At 42.0% G+C, this 17665-nt stretch overlaps 1 protein-coding gene across 2 annotated transcripts in view; it reads left to right on the top strand.

Annotated features, from left to right (window-relative positions):
* casp8ap2 (caspase 8 associated protein 2) overlaps positions 1–10527 on the top strand; it is a 48573-nt gene extending 38046 nt beyond the window's left edge. For both annotated transcript variants that reach the window (XM_067984886.1, XM_067984887.1), the window contains 2 exons: positions 2778–2877; positions 7647–10527. In XM_067984886.1, coding sequence (XP_067840987.1) covers positions 2778–2877; positions 7647–7709 — 163 coding nt within the window. In that variant the 3' untranslated portion in view covers positions 7710–10527. The remainder of the gene's footprint in view (positions 1–2777; positions 2878–7646) is intronic.
* The last annotated feature ends 7138 nt before the right edge of the window (positions 10528–17665 follow it).

The following is a 17665-nucleotide window of genomic DNA, read 5'->3' as shown; positions in this document are numbered from 1 at the left end:
TTTTTCCCTCGTGTTTATCTAGCTTCCCCTTAAATGCATCTATGCTATTTGCCTCAACTATTCCTTGTTTTTTTAATTTATTCATGGGATGTGGGCATCACTGACAAGGCCAGCATTTATTGCCCATCCCTAATTGCCCTTGAGAAGGTGGTGGTGAGCCGCCGCCATGAACCGCTGCAGTCCTTGTGGTGAAGGTTCTCCCACAGTGCTGTTAGGTAGGAAGTTCCAGGATTTTGACCGCCACACTTGTTCAAATGCTGCCTTGATGTCAAGGGCAGTCACTCTCACCTCACCTCTGGAATTCAGCTCTTTTGTCCATATTTGGACCAAGGCTGTAATAAGAACATAAGAACATAAGAAATTGGAGCAGGAGTAGGCCAATCGGCCCCTCGAGCCTGCTCCGCCATTCAATAAGATCATGGCTGATCTGATCCCAACCACAAATCTAAAGAACACAAGAAGTCGGAGCAGGACCCGGCCACACAGCCCCTGGGCCCTCTCCGCCACCCACAGGGCATTGACCGATCCGAACTCAGCTTCATGTCCAATTTCCTGCCCGCTCCCCATAACCCCTAATTCCCTTTACTTCTAGGAGACTGTCTATTTCTGTTTTAAATTTATCTAATGATGTAGCTTCCACAGCTTCCTGGGGCAGCAAATTCCACAGACCCACCACCCTCTGAGTGAAGAAGTTTCTCCTCATCTCAGTTTTGAAAGAGCAGCCCCTTATTCTAAGATTATGCCCCCTAGTTCTAGTTTCACCCATCTTTGGGAACATCCTTACTGCATCCACCCGATCAAGACCCTTCACAATCTTATATGTTTCAATAAGATCGCCTCTCATTCTTCTGAACTCCAATGAGTAGAGTCCCAATCTACTCAACCTCTCCTCATATGTCCGCCCCCTCATCCCCGGGATTAACCGAGTGAACCTTCTTTGTACTGCCTCGAGAGCAAGTATGTCTTTTCTTAAGTATGGAGACCAAAACTGTATGCAGTATTCCAGGTGCGGTCTCACCAATACCTTATATAACTGCAGCAATACCTCCTTGTTTTTATATTCTATCCCCCTAGCAATAAAAGCCAACATTCCGTTGGCTTTCTTGATCACCTGCTGCACCTGCATACCAACTTTTTGATTTTCTTGCACTGGGACCCCCAGATCCCTTTGTACTGCAGTACTTTCCAGTCTCTCGCCATTAAGAAAATAACTTGCTCTCTGATTTTTCCTGCCAAAGTGCATAACCTCACATTTTCCAATATTATATTGCATCTGCCAAATCTCCGCCCACTCACCCAGCCTGTCTATATCCCCTTGCAGGTTTTTTATGTCCTCCTCACTCTCTACTTTCCCTCCCATCTTTGTATCATCTGCAAATTTTGATATGTTGCACTCGGTCCCCTCCTCCAAATCGTTAATATAGATTGTAAAGAGTTGGGGACCCAGCACCGACCCCTGTGGAACACCACTGGTTACTGGTTGCCAGTCCGAAAATGAACCATTTATCCCAACTCTCTGCTTCCTGTTCGATAACCAATCCTCCACCCATGCCAGAATATTACCCCCAATCCCGTGATTTTTTATCTTAAGTAATAATCTTTTATGTGGCACCTTGTCGAATGCCTTCTGGAAGTCTAAATACACTACGTCCACTGGTTCCCCTTTATCCACCCTATACGTTATATCCTCGAAGAACTCAAGCAAATTTGTCAGACATGACTTCCCCTTCATAAAGCCATGCTGACTTTGTCCTATTAAATTATGCTTATCTAAATGTTCCGTTACTGTCTCCTTAATAATAGACTCCAAAATTTTACCCACCACAGATGTTAAGCTAACTGGCCTATAATTTCCAGCCTTCTGCCTACTACCCTTTTTAAATAACGGTGTTACATTAGCAGTTTTCCAATCTGCCGGGACCTCTCCTGAGTCCAGGGAATTTTGGAAAACTATCACCAAAGCATCCACAATCCCTACTGCCACTTCCCTCAAGACCCTAGGATGGAAGCCATCAGGTCCGGAGCCGAGTGGTCCTGGCAGAACCCAAACTGAGCATCGGTGAGCAGGTTATTGGTGAGTAAGTGCTGCTTGATAGCACTTTTGACGACACCTTCCATCGTTGTGGTATTGTGTTCCCCATTCTTACCACTCTTTGTGTAAAGAAGTTTCTCCTGAATTTCCTATTGGATTTATTAGCAACTATTTCATATTTATGACCTCTAGTTTTGGACTTCCCCACAAGTGGAAACATTTTCTCTCCGTCCAACCAATCAAACCCTTCCATTCTCTTAAAGACCTCAATCAGGTCACCCCTTAGCCTTCCCTTTTCTAGAGAGAAGAGCTCCAGCCTGTTTAGCCTTTCCTGATAAGGATATCCTCTCAGTTCTGGTATCAACCCTGTGAATCATCTTTGCAACCTCTCCAAAACATCTATACCCTTTCTATAATATGGAGGCCAGAACTGTGCACAGTGAATCGTGTTCTCTCCTCAAGCACTGTCCCGTTATCTTTCAAAACTGCTGTTTAAACTCCTGAAAAAACTAACTACTGCCCCGGGTAGTGTTATGACGAAGGGCCCACACCTGAAATATTAACTTTTCTGTTCTCTCCACGGATGCTGCCTGACCTGCTGAGTGTGTCCAGCATTTTCAGTTTTTGTACTACATTGGTGCAGATGGGTAATTTAGTTGTGACAGATTGCACTTCTTTTATCTTTGTCTCTTTAATGTTGCTTTAGCTCATTATGTGTAATCCGTTTTTTGCTATTTCTCTTCAGGGAAGATGATCGAACAATATTATTGGATTGCCAACAGAAGGGAACCAATGAAGAAACGTTCAGTTACATAGCTGGAAAACTGCATAGGTCCCCACGTCAGGTAAACATTTGGTGCCTGAGAAATGAAGCAATTGGCATTTTTGGTGTCAGACTATGGGAAAGAATAATATTGATGTTAGATTGACATTCACAGTAGAATCAAAAACATCTGCTCAAAATTGCTATTTTTTTTAAATGAAGAATATTTGTTTGGTTTCCAAAGTCCTCCTGTCTGAGTGATTTTTTTTTCTCATGAACAAAGTTATCACTATTGTGCATTCTCATGTGCTTCCTAAAACCAGCCAAAGTAAATTTCAGTATTTGAGGGGGAAGAAACAATTTTTATAAATTTTCTGTGCTTTTTCCACAAAAATCAATCAATAAAATCAATGGGGGAAGAAAATGTCATTTTCCCTTCAGATCCATGATAATCTCACTCCAGAATAATCTCTCTCTTCCTTCACCCCTTCCCCTCCAAAAAAAACTCTGTAATCTATCACTTTACATATTTTACTGACTACCATTGCCCTGAAAATCATTTCCACAGGGATAACTGCTCTCCCACTTCCATCACAGGCTTGTCCCTTCTGTGATTAGTTTATTGCAGTACATAAGCCAAGAAGTGAGAACTATTTTTTTTTTTTGAAAAGTAAATCAATAGAAGGGTCTGAAGGGGAAAGCTAGTTAATTTGTGTTGACTAACTGATCGTGTTCTAAAGATTACATGGAGTTAACAGCATAGAAACAGGCCTTTCGGCCCAACTGGTCTGTGCTGGTGTTTATGCTCCACGCGAGCCTCCTCGCACCCTACTTCAGCTAACCCCATCAGCACATCCTTCTTTTCCTTTCTCCCTCATGCAATAATCTAGCTTTCCCTTAAATGCATCTATGCTATTCTACTCAACTACTCCTTGTGGTAGCGAGTTCCACATTCTAACCACTCTCTGGGTAAAGAAGTTTATCCTGAATACCTTATTGGATTTATTAGTGACTATCTTATATTTATGACCCCTAGTTTTGGATTCCCCACTAGTGGAAACAAGTTCTCTACATCTACCCTACCAAACCCCTCCATAATTTTGAAGATTGGTATTAGCCTGTTCAGTCTTTCCTCAGATCTAGTATCATCCCTGTAAATCTTTTTTGTACCTTCTCCAGTGCCTCTACATCCTTTTTGTAATACGGAGACCAGAATTTTGCACAGTAATCTTAAGTGTGGCCTAACCAAGGTTCTATATCAGTTTAACATAACTTCTCTGCATTTCAATTCTATTCCTCTAGAAATGAACCCCAGTATTTTGTTTGCATTTTTTAATGGCCTTGTTAACCTGCGTTGCTACTTTTAATGATTTGTGGATCTGTACCCTTAGATCCCTCTGCTCCTCTACTGCATTTAGACTCTTATTTTCCAAGGAGTATGTGGCCTCCTAATTCCTCCTACCAAAATGCACCACCTCACAATTACCTATATTGAAATTCATTTGCCAATTACACATCCATTCTGCAAGTTTATTGTAATGTTGTATTTTGTCAGGTTTATTAATCATTTTTTTAAATTGAACAATTTTGTTAAGATATATTAATAAATCTCTCATGCGCTGTTCATGGTAAGTCAGTGGGTGTGGTGTTTTATAAAAAAAGGTACATAATATCACATGAAACGGAATATGTTAATCTTGTGCTAAAGGATAGTTGTGTATCCCTTTAACGCTACAAAGACTATTTGCTTCTAATTGAGCATTAGGTGAATCCAGATTTTAATTAAGAGACTGCAGACATCCTGGTTTCGGTATTTTGCGTTCCAGGACAGTTTCTTTGTTTTATATTTTTTCTTTGAAGTGTGACACAGAAAATCGAGTGCAACAAAGTGTGACAAAAAGGATATGTGTGGTAGACTCACCGTTTTATAATAACATCGCTTTTAGCACACATCGATCATACTTAGCCAACAATGCAAAACAATTTTTGAATAAAAGGGGGAAGAGAGTCAGTTATTTCATGATGGAATCTTCTCACCTTGGGGAGGAGCCAGATATTTACAATCAGCTGCTAATATCAAGAGAACAATCTCTCTTTAATTTTTCTTGACTAAGTTGGTAGAACTTTTGCTTCTGAGTTGGAAGGCTATGGGTTCAAATCCCATCCAGGACTTGAAATCATAACCTAAGCTGACACTTCAGTGCAGTACTGAGAGAGTGCTGCACAGTCAAAGGCATTGTCCTTGAAGTCAGATGTTAAACCAATGCCTGATCAGGTGGAAATTAAAGATCCCATGAGGTACTCAAAGAAGAGCAGGGAATTATCCTCTGTTTCTTTGGTCACAAAGAAAAAGGGTGGAACTGCCAAATCTAGAGCCCCCTGGATGTCAAGGAGCATACAGGGTAAGATAAGGCAAAAAAGGGAAACTTATGTCAGACCCTGAGAGCTCAATACTGCAGAAAGCCTAGTGGAGTATAGAAAGTGCAGGGGTGAAATTAAAAAGGAAATTAGGAAAACAAAGAGGGCATGAAAAAATACTGGCAAGTAAAATTAAGGAAAACCCAAAAATGTTTTATAAATACATAAAGAGCAAGAGGATAGCTAAGGAAAGAATGGGGCCTATTAGAGACCAAAAAGGTAACCTATGTGGGAGGCGGAAGATATGGATATAGTTCTTAATGAATATTTTGCGTCTGTCTTCACAAAAGAGGGGGACGATGCAGAGATTGTAGTTGAGGAGGAGTGTGAAATATTGGATGGGATAAATATAGTGAGAGAGGAAGTATTAAGGGGTTTAGCATCTTTGAAAGTAGATAAATCGCCAGGCCCAGATGAAATGTATCCCAGGCTGCTAAGAGAAGCAAGGGAGAAAATAGCGGAGGCTCTGACCACCATTTTCCAATCCTCCCTGGCTACAGGCGTGGTGCCAGAGGATTGGAGGACTGCTAACGTTGTACCGTTGTTTAAAAAGAGAGAAAGAACTAGACTGAGTAATTATAGGCCAGTCAGTCTCAGTGGTGGGCAAATTATTGGAACCGATTCTGACAGACAACATAAATCATCACTTAGAAAGGCACGGGTTAATCAAGGACAGTCAGCATGGATTTGTTAAGGGAAGGTCGTGTCTGACTAACTTGATTGAATTTTTTGAGGAGGTAACAAGGAGGGTCGATGAAGGTAATGCGTTTGATGTAGTGTACATGGATTTTAGCAAGGCTTTTGACAAGGTCCCACATGGCAGGCTGGTCAAAAAAGTAAAAGCCCATGGGATCCAAGGGAAAGTGGCTAGATGGATCGAAAATTGGCTCAGTGGCAGGAAGCAAAGGGTAATGATTGACGGGTGTTTTTGCGACTGGAAGGCTGTTTCCAGTGGGGTTCCGCAAGGCTCAGTACTAGGAACCTTACTTTTTATGGTATATATTAATGATTTGGACTTGAATGTGGGGGCTTGATCAAGAAGTTTGCAGATGATACAAAAATTGGCCATGTGGTTGATAGTGAGGAGGAAAACTGTTGACTGCAGGAAGATATCAATGGACTGGTCAGGTGGGCGGAAAAGTGGCAAATGGAATTCAGTCTGGAGAAGTGTACGGTAATGCATTTGGAGAGGGCAAACAAGGCAAGGGAGTACACAGTAAATGGGATGATGCTGAGATGTGTAGAGGGAGTGATGGACCTTGGAGTGCATGTCCACAGATCCCTGAAGTTAGCGGGTCAGGTAGAAAAGGCATACGGAATACTTTCCTTTATTAGCCGAGGCATAGAATATAAGAGCAGGGAGGTTATGCTAGAACTGTATAAAACATTGGTTAGGCCACAGCTCGAGTACTGTGTAGAGTTCAGGTCATCACATTATAGGAAAGATGTGATTGCAGTGGGGAGGATACAGAGGAGATTTATGTGGATGTTGCCAGGGCTGGAGAATTTAAGCTATGAGAAAAGATTGGATAGACTGGGGTTGTTTTGTTTGGAACAAAGGAGGCTGAGGGGAGATTTAATTGAGGTATATAAAATTATGATGGGACCAGATAGAATGGATAGGGAGGACCTATTTCCCTTAGCAATGGGGTCAGTGACCAGGTGACATAGATTTAAAGTAATTGGTAGAAGGATTAGAGGGGAGCTGAGGAGAAATTTTTTCACCCAGAGGGTGGTGGAGGTCTGGAACTCACTGCCTGAAAGGATGGTAGAGGCAGAAACCATTCACTCATTTAAAAAGTACTTGGATGTGCACTTGAAGTGCCATAACCTACAGGGCTACGGACCAAGTGCTGGAAAGTGGGATTAAGCTGGATAGCTCTTTTTCGGCCGGCACGGACACGATGGGCCGAATGGCCTCTTTCTGTGCTGTAACTTTCTATGATTCTATTCGTCCCAAAAACTAACATCACCAAAAACATTAAACCTGGTTGTTTATATTCCTGTTGTTTGTAGGATCCAGCTGTTTGCTAAATGACTACTGTGTTCACTCACATAGCAACATTGTCCGCCTTGGCTCAGTAGTAGCAGTCTCGCCTCTGAGTCAGGAGATATGGGTTCAAGCCTCATTTCAAAGACTTGAGCATGTAATCTAGGCTGACACTTCAGTGTAGTACTGAGGGAGTGCTGCACTGTTGGAGGAGCTGTTTTCAGTTGAGATGTTAAACCGTGATCCTGTCTACCCTCTCAGGTGGACACAAAAGATTTTCTAGCAGTATTCTAAGAAAAGAAGGGGAGTTCGCCCGATTGTCCAACTGTTATCCCTTAACCAGCATATTCTGACTTACTGTGAGCAGCGGCACAGGAAATCCACTGGCAATTAATAAATTAGAAAGTGAATGCAACGGTGTAATTCAGATATTTTCTTTCCAGGTTTCAGAAAGGTTCCACCGTTTGATGAAGTTATTCAAAAAGTCCGAAAACATGAACAACTGAGAGCTAGTGCATCTTAGATTTATATTTGTGTATTGCTGAAAACATCCAAGCAGTTTTGGAGAAGAAACATTAAGTGGAAGATTGTTGACAAATAACCCAAAAATGTTTAAAGCCAGTGGTTTTTCTTAAACACTTAAATCTAGTTTTTTTTTTTCAGCGATCACATTTCTTAAGCATCGGTTTATATAGACCATACTTCGGAATGGCACGCACATACATGAAGAAACTACCCTTTGCACCTATTTCCATCGCCTCTTCCCTTCCCCCCCCCCCCCCCCCCTCCAGAAATTGTTCTACCATACTGGACTGGCTGTTGATAGCTTCACAGCAAGCTCAGTGAAACATATTTTAAATGCCATGATTTGTTTCATCTCTCTAGTGTTGATAAATGTGATGAAAGTGAGTTGTCAATTATGAATATCTTCAATTATATACTTTGTTCTAACCACTTTTCCCTTACATTTGCCTATATTACTGACATTTGGCTACCCATCTCAGTGCATTCACTGAAGTATGCTGTCAGATTAGTATGGTCTGTAAAGTATAAAATATGTATTTGTACATAAATCTATTGTTAATACGGTTTATATTTTTATGTGAATATCTTTCAAGGCAGGTTTGGAACTTTTTTGAAGTTATGTGCATTCACACCTGTTTTTACAGAATTGTTAAACAGAATGCTGTAAATTTGTTAATATTATAAATACAGGTTTTTGAAATTTACAGAAGTGTTAAGTATGTTTTGAACTGTGAAGAATAATTATTGTAATTTATTTTTTCTAGGTTTCAGTGCGAGAAGTAAAAGTTACTTTTTAATTTCTGTATTATTCTTTTGTATCATGTCCAGAAAAAGCGTGTAATGCTTGAAGATGATGCAAGTGTAGTTACAACAGTTTAGATGCCTTGCTTGGTTTCAGTGCTTAAATACATTTTTTATATATATTATATATAGCTTTTTATATTTTCACCTTTTGCTAGGACAGGAAGTACATCTTTGGCATTTGTCTGACATTTTCCACCTCAAAAGTAACCTTACAGATTGGTCTAATACTGTTAGATTGAGGACTGGACTCTCTGATGCAGTGATAAATGTTACTGATGGTCAAAATAATAACTTGCTATTTGTTTCTAGGGTCATAGTTGTTACAGGATTGCTCCAAGACAAGACTCTAAAATTGAGAATTGTGAGTTTGAAGGGGAGGGGATAACTGGGAAACTTCAAACCCCAGGAACATAGTAGCCCTAATCATTGCATCGGTGCTTTTAAAAAAAGAGTACTTTTTATTTTGTTAGTCACAGGATTCACTTATCAATCAGGTACTTGAAGATAAAGTGATTGTAGTATCTTGGGGTGGTGTATTCTTTTACTGTTAGGTTTGCAAGTAATGATTCTAATGAGCACTTCAGTTTATTCAGTATATTCAATACTGAATATTGAAATTTCAATTGCCAATGAAGCAATCCTGATAAAACTTCTTTTAACTGTTGTCTACACCAGGACCACCAAGTCTGTGTATTTTGACCCTTGAGCCATGTATCAGTTTTTTTCCTCGTGGGATAACCTCTTTATTTTCTCTTTGGTTAAGTCTGTGTTCGTCTCCTTTCTAAATGGTTATTTGTTATTTTCTGATTTTACTATTCGCCAGTTAAAACACACAAAACCATTCATCCCAAATTAAATATTCTCCCCATTCACATTGTTGCAAAATAAAATTGTGATACAGCCGCCATGACGGTCCCCACCAGGCTTGTAGAGAAGAAAACATTTAACAATAGTGTTGCCTCTAATGGTGCACACATATGGGGGAGTAGGATGCTGCAATTGGCTGCAGTGCCGCTGGACTAGGAGGGAGGGCCCCATGGTTTCCACTCTGGATCGTTATCCAGTAACCACTACTAGAAAGTGCATGTGTGTCTACATCAGGTGAGTACCAGCAGGGAACGGTGCTGGCATGCGGGAAACTTTAGCCTAGCGTGTGTCAGTGCCTTGACAAGTGCAGGAAATTGGGAGGGATGGGAAAAGAACAAAATTTATTGCAGTTGATTGTTTAATTTCTTTTTAAGTGCCCATTACCATGAATAGAAATGGCTGGGACCTTTGCTCACATTTTTAACTGAAACCAATATGCACCATATACTGGTCAGCAGTAAGGGTTAGAGTAAATCCTTGGAAGAAATTAGATGTAATTTCCACCCATATAAACAGTGAGCTTACCTGTGTTTCCAGCCTGCTGTACGGTTAAGTCGTCCAGTGAGAGTAAGTCAGAGTGATGAGAGCTTCCAACTGTGTCTAACTAGAAATTAAGATGGGTGGAGTGAAGCCTGCAGTGTTGTATGGTGTAGAATGACAGAGCCTACCTCCATCGCTCTATCGCTTGTGAAAGGTGATAACCAGGCCAATTATTAGCAGGAATCTTTTTCATGTTTTTGCCAATGTTCTTGCTTTAGGTCAAAAGTCTTAAATGATTTGTCCTTCACACCTTTTTACTTAAGACAGCAGATGTTCATTTTAAGTCATCCCATGCTGTTGTAAAATTGTCTTAACTCCAAATAGCATCTCACGTTATGTCTGTCTGTTCAGTGTCTGAATATTCAGTGTCCTTTTGTTCATTCCATGCTTGTATGTGGCCAATGCTATTGCTGCAGATCCTGTCCATTTGTAGGATTATAGACTGCTCAGACTAGCTGCACCACATGAAGTAACATTCACTGGTACAAGGCATGGTTCTACTCCTGCATAGTTTAAATTAATATTAAGATCTTGATTATTTCACTTTTGTAACTTATTTTTTTAATAAAAACTTTGAAGTGTATGCCATCCCTTTTCGTACTGGTAGTGTCCTGTAACATGTACTGTCAAGATCACATTCTACTTCAAACTTTCTGTGCTGCGGTGCTTAAATCGTATGGATGCTTTATCATTTCAAAACAAAATCACTTGATGAAAGGCAAGGCACTTGTGCTGGAATCGCCACCGATTCCATCCTTTCTGGCCACTGTCTCAGACTGAAACAGACCATTCGCATCCTATTTAGGGTATCAGTCTTGTCCCAGTGGTAGCGCACTCGCCTCTGAGTCAGAAGGTCGTGGGTTCAAGCCCCACTCCAGAGACTTGAGCACGTAATCTAAGCTGACACTTCAGTGCTGCACAGCCGGAGATGCCATCTTTCTGTGTGCAAATTGGTTGCCGTGTTTCCCTACATTACAACAGTAACTACACTTCAAAGATACTTAATTGGCTGTAAAGGGCTTTGGGACACCCTGAGGTTGTGAAAGGCGTCATATACTCTATCACTTCCAGCACTGTAACATCGCCCATCTCTGCCTCAGCTCATCTGCTGAAACCTTTGTGATTTTGTTACCTCCAGACTCAACTATTCCAATGTTCTGCTGGCCGCCTCCCATCCTCCATAAACTTGAGCTCAGCTGAAACTTTCCCGTATTCTAATCCGCTCCCAGTCCCGCACACCAATCACCCCTGTGCTTGCTGACCTACATTGGCTCCTGGTTCACCAACATTGGGACTTTAACATTCTCATCATCATACTTAAATCCCTTCGTGGCCTCGCTGCTCCCTATCTCTGTAACCTCTAGCCCTACAACCTTCCCGAAACTGCATTGTTGCAAGTCTGGCCTCTTACGCATCCCTTCTGCCCCACTATTGGCGGCCATGCCATCAGCCGTCTAGATTCAAAGCTCTGGAGTTGCCTCCCTAAACCTTTTTGCCTCCACCTCGCCTCCTTTAAGACCTTCTTTAATACCTGCCTCTTTGACTAAACGTATGGTCTCCCATCTTAATATCTCCTCCTTTGCTCGGTGTCAATTTTTGTCCGATTAAGCTCCTGTGAAGGGCCTTGAAACGTTTACCGACGTTAAAGGCGCAATTTAAATGAAAGATGTTGGTGTTTTGTCTCTTCAATAACAACAATTTTTCCACAAATTTACAGAAGGTAAGGGCATTTTTAAGATTTTATCACCTGCCAAAAAAAACACCAGGGAGTGCACACAGTTTAAAAGAGACGAACAATAGTATTGCATATTGATATTATGCAGAGTAGACATTATGTCTACACTGTTAAATATACAAGGTGCCTAAAGATGGAAAAGCATAGACTAAAACAGCTGGATGTGATGCCTGGACAGGGCAGACATTTAGTAGATCTGAAGATGCTGCTGCTGAAGCCCAGGAGTGCCATTGGCAGGCATTCCTGGTTACCTGTCAGGCACCAAATTACAATTGGAAATGGTTTTAAAAAACTGCCCTGCCACATAGAAATGACGGCCAATTTCCCTGCCATTCCATTAACCTAGACCGGTGCAGAGGTGACGGTATATAGGAACAGGAGTCAGCCATGACTGTGGTGTAGTGGTTATATTACTGCACTAGTAATCCAAAGGCCTGGACGAATAATCGAGAATAAATTCAAATCCCACCATGACAGTTTGAGAATTTGAATGCAATTTTAAAAATCTGGAAATAAAAAGCTGGTATCAATAAAATAGTTATCAAGAAGCTGTCGGATTATCGTAAAAACCCAACTGGTTCACTAATGTCCGTTAGAGAAGGGAACCTGCCGGCCTTACCTAGTCTGGCCTATACGTGACTAGTCCCACACTAACATAGTTGACTCTTCCCTATGTAATGGCTTGGCAAGTCACTCAGTTGTATCTCTAGGGATGGGCAATAAATGCTGGCCTTACCAGTGACGCATACATCCTGAGAATTTATTTTTAAAAAAGCATCTTGAGCCTATTCTGCCATTCAGTTAGATTATGGCTGATTTGTACCCGAACTTCATTTACCTGTCTTTGCTCCATATCCCTTGATGCCCTTTCCGAACTAAACTCTTATCAATCTCAAAAATTTCGATTCAATCAGCATCGACAGCTTTTAGAGAGGGAGAGTGTTCCAGATTTCCACTACCCATTGTGTGAAGGAGTGTTTCCTGATTTCACTCCTTAATGGCCTACCTCTAATTTTAAGATTATGCCCCCTTGTTCTGGATTGCCCCACCAAAGGAAATCCCTTTTATCATTTTGAAGACCTCATTTAGATCACACCTCACCCTTCTAAATTCAAGGGAATGCAAGCCAAGTTTATACATGGCCTCATAAATTAACCCTTTAATCCCTGGCATCATTCTGTACACCCTCCAAAGCCAATATATTCCTGAGGTTTGGTGCCCAAAATTGAACACAGTTCATGCTCCCAAGAATAGGGCTTGGATGTGGCACATTGATGACATCACTACCAGAGCATCAGCCAGGACTCTGGTACATTTGCAACATTGCACTGTCTGTGGGGCTGCTGTAAGTAGTGGACATTAGCAACATTCAATCACAGAGAATTATGACACAAAAGTCAGCTGAGTGGCACAGAACCATACACCAGTCAGAATTAACTGCCACAAATTCCAGAATATCTGATATAAAAAGGATGTGGAAAGTGTAATTAACATTGGGCCATCCTTAGCGCACTCCCACTGTTACTAATTCAGTTCTTGGGTTTGGCCGTCCCCTCTGGTGCACTGTTAGTCGGCCACAGATTAAGAGGCTACAAACAATCCAGATGAACAATAAGACCAGCAAAATGCCTCCCATGCTTTATCTGCACAACGTCTGTAAGCTCGAAACAATGGAAGGAAGGCTTCTGAATCTCTGGCAAAGGTGTCTGCACAAGGCAAAGGCAAATCCATCAAATTCACTGCTGATAGAGGGAGAAGGACAGAACCCGGATAGCTGACCTAAGCATTCACCGTATTTGTTTATTAAATTAGGTAACATATGGAAAATGTTATGTTTCCGAGAATACTAATTGTTAATGCCAAAACTTTATTTTCCAGAAATTTGTTACACAAAGGAGTGTGTTAGAGAGCCAACAACTTGTGAGTAAGCAGCCAGTAGAATGAGAGGGGTTGTGAGTAGACAACCAACAGAGAGGCATTCTGTGGAAGGGAGACAGCAAAAGAAGGCAGCCAGTTGAAGAAAGATTGAGAGTACACACAAAAGAGAATATGAGCAGGCAGCCAGCGGAAGGGATAATCTGAATAGGAAGTGAGGGAGGGTGCGTAAGTAGGCGTCAGCAGCTGTATGAGAGCGTGAGCAGGCAACAATGGAAGGGATTGTGACCAGGCAGTGAGAAGAAAGCAAAAGCCAGTTAATTGTTTATTTGACCGTAGGGTCAGTATTCGGACCATTGCTCTTAATATATTTAAATGATATGGACTTGGGCATAGGGAGCACAATATCAAAATTAGCAGGAAACACAAAAACAGAGTGCAGTTAACTGTGAAGATGACAGGATATGCCTTCAGCAGGACATAGATGGGCAAATAGTTATTAGATGAATCTTACTGCAGAGAAATTTAAAGTAATACATTATTGGGAGGAAAAATAATAAGAGGAAGTATACACTGATAACACTTTAAAAAGTAGAGCAACAGAGACTTGAGGGTTTTTGAGACTTGTTTGAACTTTTCCCCATCTAAAAACTTAACTCCACTTACTTTCTCCAGATAGGATATTTGGAACAGAGTTCCAGTCCTCCCTGACCTCTGCCTCCATTGCTGTATTACATTGATGACAGTGTTGGTGCTGCTTCTTTCTCTCACTGTCATCTGGAGAGTTATTACCACTTTCAATTTTCACTCAATCTCACCTTTGTGTGGCATATTTTGGACTCTTTCTTTCCCTGACTTCTCTGTCTATTTCTGGTCATGGGTTTTCCAAAACACCTACAAGCCCCAGCTCTCTCAACTACCTAGATTATACTTCTTCCTACAACATTCCCTATGAAGAATCTATCCTTTTCTAAGAGATTCTCAGTCTCAATTGTATCTGTTCTAATGACTCCATTTGCTGCACCAGAGCTTTTGGAACACCCTTTTTCCTCCGCTGTGCTGGACAGGTCTTCTACTGTGTCTGCTCCACTTCCCATGCCTCTGCTCTTGCCCATTTGGCAACAATGACAAGGTTCCCCTTGACCTTATCTTCCACCCCACCATTCTTCATGTTCACCAGATAGTTTTCTACCATTTTCACCACCTACATGATTCCACAACACATTTTCCCCTTCCTATTTCCCAGAAGTACTATTGCTTCAAGGCTTCACTTTGTTTATTCTATCACTGATTTCAGCTACCCTTCCCCGAGCACTTCTCCATACAATTAGAGCAGATGAAGCACCTGCCCATTTACCTCTTCCCACAACATCATCCAGGGTCACAAATGCATGTACATCCTCTAATCTTGTATACTATATTCACATTGGGTGACCACTTTGATGACCACCTCTCAATCCTATCTGCTACTTTAACTGCCTCCCATTCCCACTCTGAGCTCTCTGTCCTCCGCCCTTAATACTATTCTAACCAACCGTAGTGCAAATTTCAGCAACAGTATCTCATTTTTCTTGGGCATTCTGCAGTCACCTGGTCTCAACATCGATTTGAGCAACATCAGAACCTAGCCAGCTCCTCCATGTTCCGAGCAGTAGAAGTTGATGGAGCTATTCCTGTCTAGGGGAGGAGAGGTGAATTGGCCTTTCAGGTATGGACCCTTCATCAAAACATAGTTCTAGCCTCCGAAGTGTGTGTGTTTGTGTGTGTGGCGAGGGTGGGTGGTAACAAAGGAGAGAAAGAGGATAAATTAATGCCCAGGATGATGGCCTGCCTGCTCTCACAGGTGCTGGTGGACTTGGTGTGTCTCTGGCATTTTACTTTATTATTTCAGATTTCCTGCATTTACAGTTTTACTTTTTTTGTGTGCGTCTCTTTTCCCTGCTGCATTTAACAATTGTCAAAAGTTTTTTCGTTCATACACATGAAACCTTTCATCAGAAGCCATGCGACATCCTCTTCCCACGTATTAGAATGAACCTTGTGACCATATTTTCTGATACAATTCTGACGAAAGGTCATTGACCTGAAGCGTTGGCTCTGTTTCTCTCTCCACAGATGCTGCCTGGCCTGCTGAGTGTTTCCAGCATTTTCCGTTTTATATGACCATTTTCTGTTTTTAGTTTCCTCCTGACCTGTGTATCAAGTCAAATCAAATGGACACAGAATTGGCTAAGTAACAGGAAACAGAGTAGTGGTGAACAGTTGTTTTTCAATCGTGGTCCCCAGGGGTTGGTACTAGGACCCCTGCTTTACTTGATATATATTAATGAATTGGACTTGGCTGTACAGGGCACTATTTCCAAATTTGCAGATGACACAAAACTTGGACATGTCGTCAACAGTGAGGAGGATGGTGATAGACTTCAAGAGGATATAGACAGGTTGGTGGCATAGGTGGACATGTGGCAGATGAAATTTAACACAGAAAAATGAGAGATGATACATTTCGGTAAGAAGAATGAGGGGAGGCAATATAATCTAAAGGGCACAATTCTAAAAGGGGTACAGGAACAGAGAGATCCGGGGGTATATGTACACGAATTGTTGAAGGTGGCAGGGCAAGTTCAGAAAGCGGTTAAAAAAACATAAGGGATCCTGGGATTTATAAATAGAGGCATAGAGTACAAAACTAAGGAAGTCATGATAGCGGGTACAGTAGCATAGTGGTTATGTTGCTGGACGAGTAATCCAGAGGCCTGGACTAATAATCCGGAGTCATGAGTTCAAATCCCGCCATGGCAGCTGGGGAATTTAAATTCAATTAATTAAATAAAATCTGGAATTAAAATACTAGTATCAGTAACGGTGGCCATGGAACTACCGCATTTTCGTAAAAACCCATCTGGTTCACTAATGTCATTTAGGGAAGGAAACCTGCCGTCCTTACCCGGTCTGGCCAAAATGTGACTCCAGACCCACAGCAATGTGGTTCATTCTTAATTGCCCTCTGAAATAGACCAGCAAGCCACTCAGTTGTAAAATCTCGCTGAAAGAAGTCATAAGAAGAATAAAACCGGATGGAGCACCTGGCATCAGACCACTAGGCACCGGACACGATAAAGGCAAACCAAGCCCAGTCGACCCTGCAAAATCCTCCTCACTAACATCTGGAGACTTGTGCTAAAATTGGGAGAGCTGTCCCACAGACTGGTCAAGCAACAGCCTGACATAGCCATACTCATAGAATCATACCTTTCAGCCAATATCCCAGACTCTTCCATCACCATCCCTGGGTATGTCCTGTCCCACCGGCAGGACAGTGATATACAGTCAGGAGGTAGTGGCCCTGGGAGTCCTCAACATTGACTGTGGAACCCATGAAATCTCATAGCATCAGGTCAAACATGGGCAAGGAAACCTCCTGCTGGTTACCACCTAATCCTCCCTCAGCTGATGAATCATCCTCCTCCATGTTGAATACCACTTGGAGGAAGCACTGAGGGTAGCAAGGGCACAGAATGTACTCTGGGTGGGGGACTTCAATGACCATTACCAAGAGTGGCTCGGTAGCACCACTACTGACCGAGCTGGCTGAGTCCTGAAGGACAAAGCTGCCAGACTGGGCCTGCGGCAGGTGGTGAGCGAACCAACACGAGGGAAAAACTTACTTGACCTCGTCCTCACCAATCTACCTGTCACAAATGCATCTGTCCATGACAGCATTGGTAGGAGTGACCACCGCACAGTCCTCGTGGAGACGAAGTCCCGTCTTCGCACTGAGGATACCATCCAACGTGTTGTGTGGCACTACCACCATGCTAAATGGGATAGATTCAGAACAGATCTAGCAGCTCAAAACTGGGCATCCATGAGGTACTGTGGGCTATCAGCAGCAGCAGAATTGTATTCCAGCACAATCTGTAACCTCATGGTCTGGCATATTCCTCACTCTACCATTACCAACAAGCCAGGGGATCAACCCTGGTTCAATGAGGAGTGTAGAAGAGCATGCCAGGAGCAGCACCAGGCGTATGTAAAAATGAGGTGCCAAACTGGTGAAGCTACAACACAGGACTACATGCATGCTAAACAGCGGAAACAACATGCTATAGACAG

The sequence above is a fragment of the Heptranchias perlo genome, chromosome 5 (assembly GCF_035084215.1).
Source record: "Heptranchias perlo isolate sHepPer1 chromosome 5, sHepPer1.hap1, whole genome shotgun sequence".
In the NCBI taxonomy this organism is placed as follows: domain Eukaryota; kingdom Metazoa; phylum Chordata; class Chondrichthyes; order Hexanchiformes; family Hexanchidae; genus Heptranchias; species Heptranchias perlo.
Note: the sequence above shows the minus strand (reverse complement) of the source record. Positions and strands in the feature narration are given on the sequence as shown.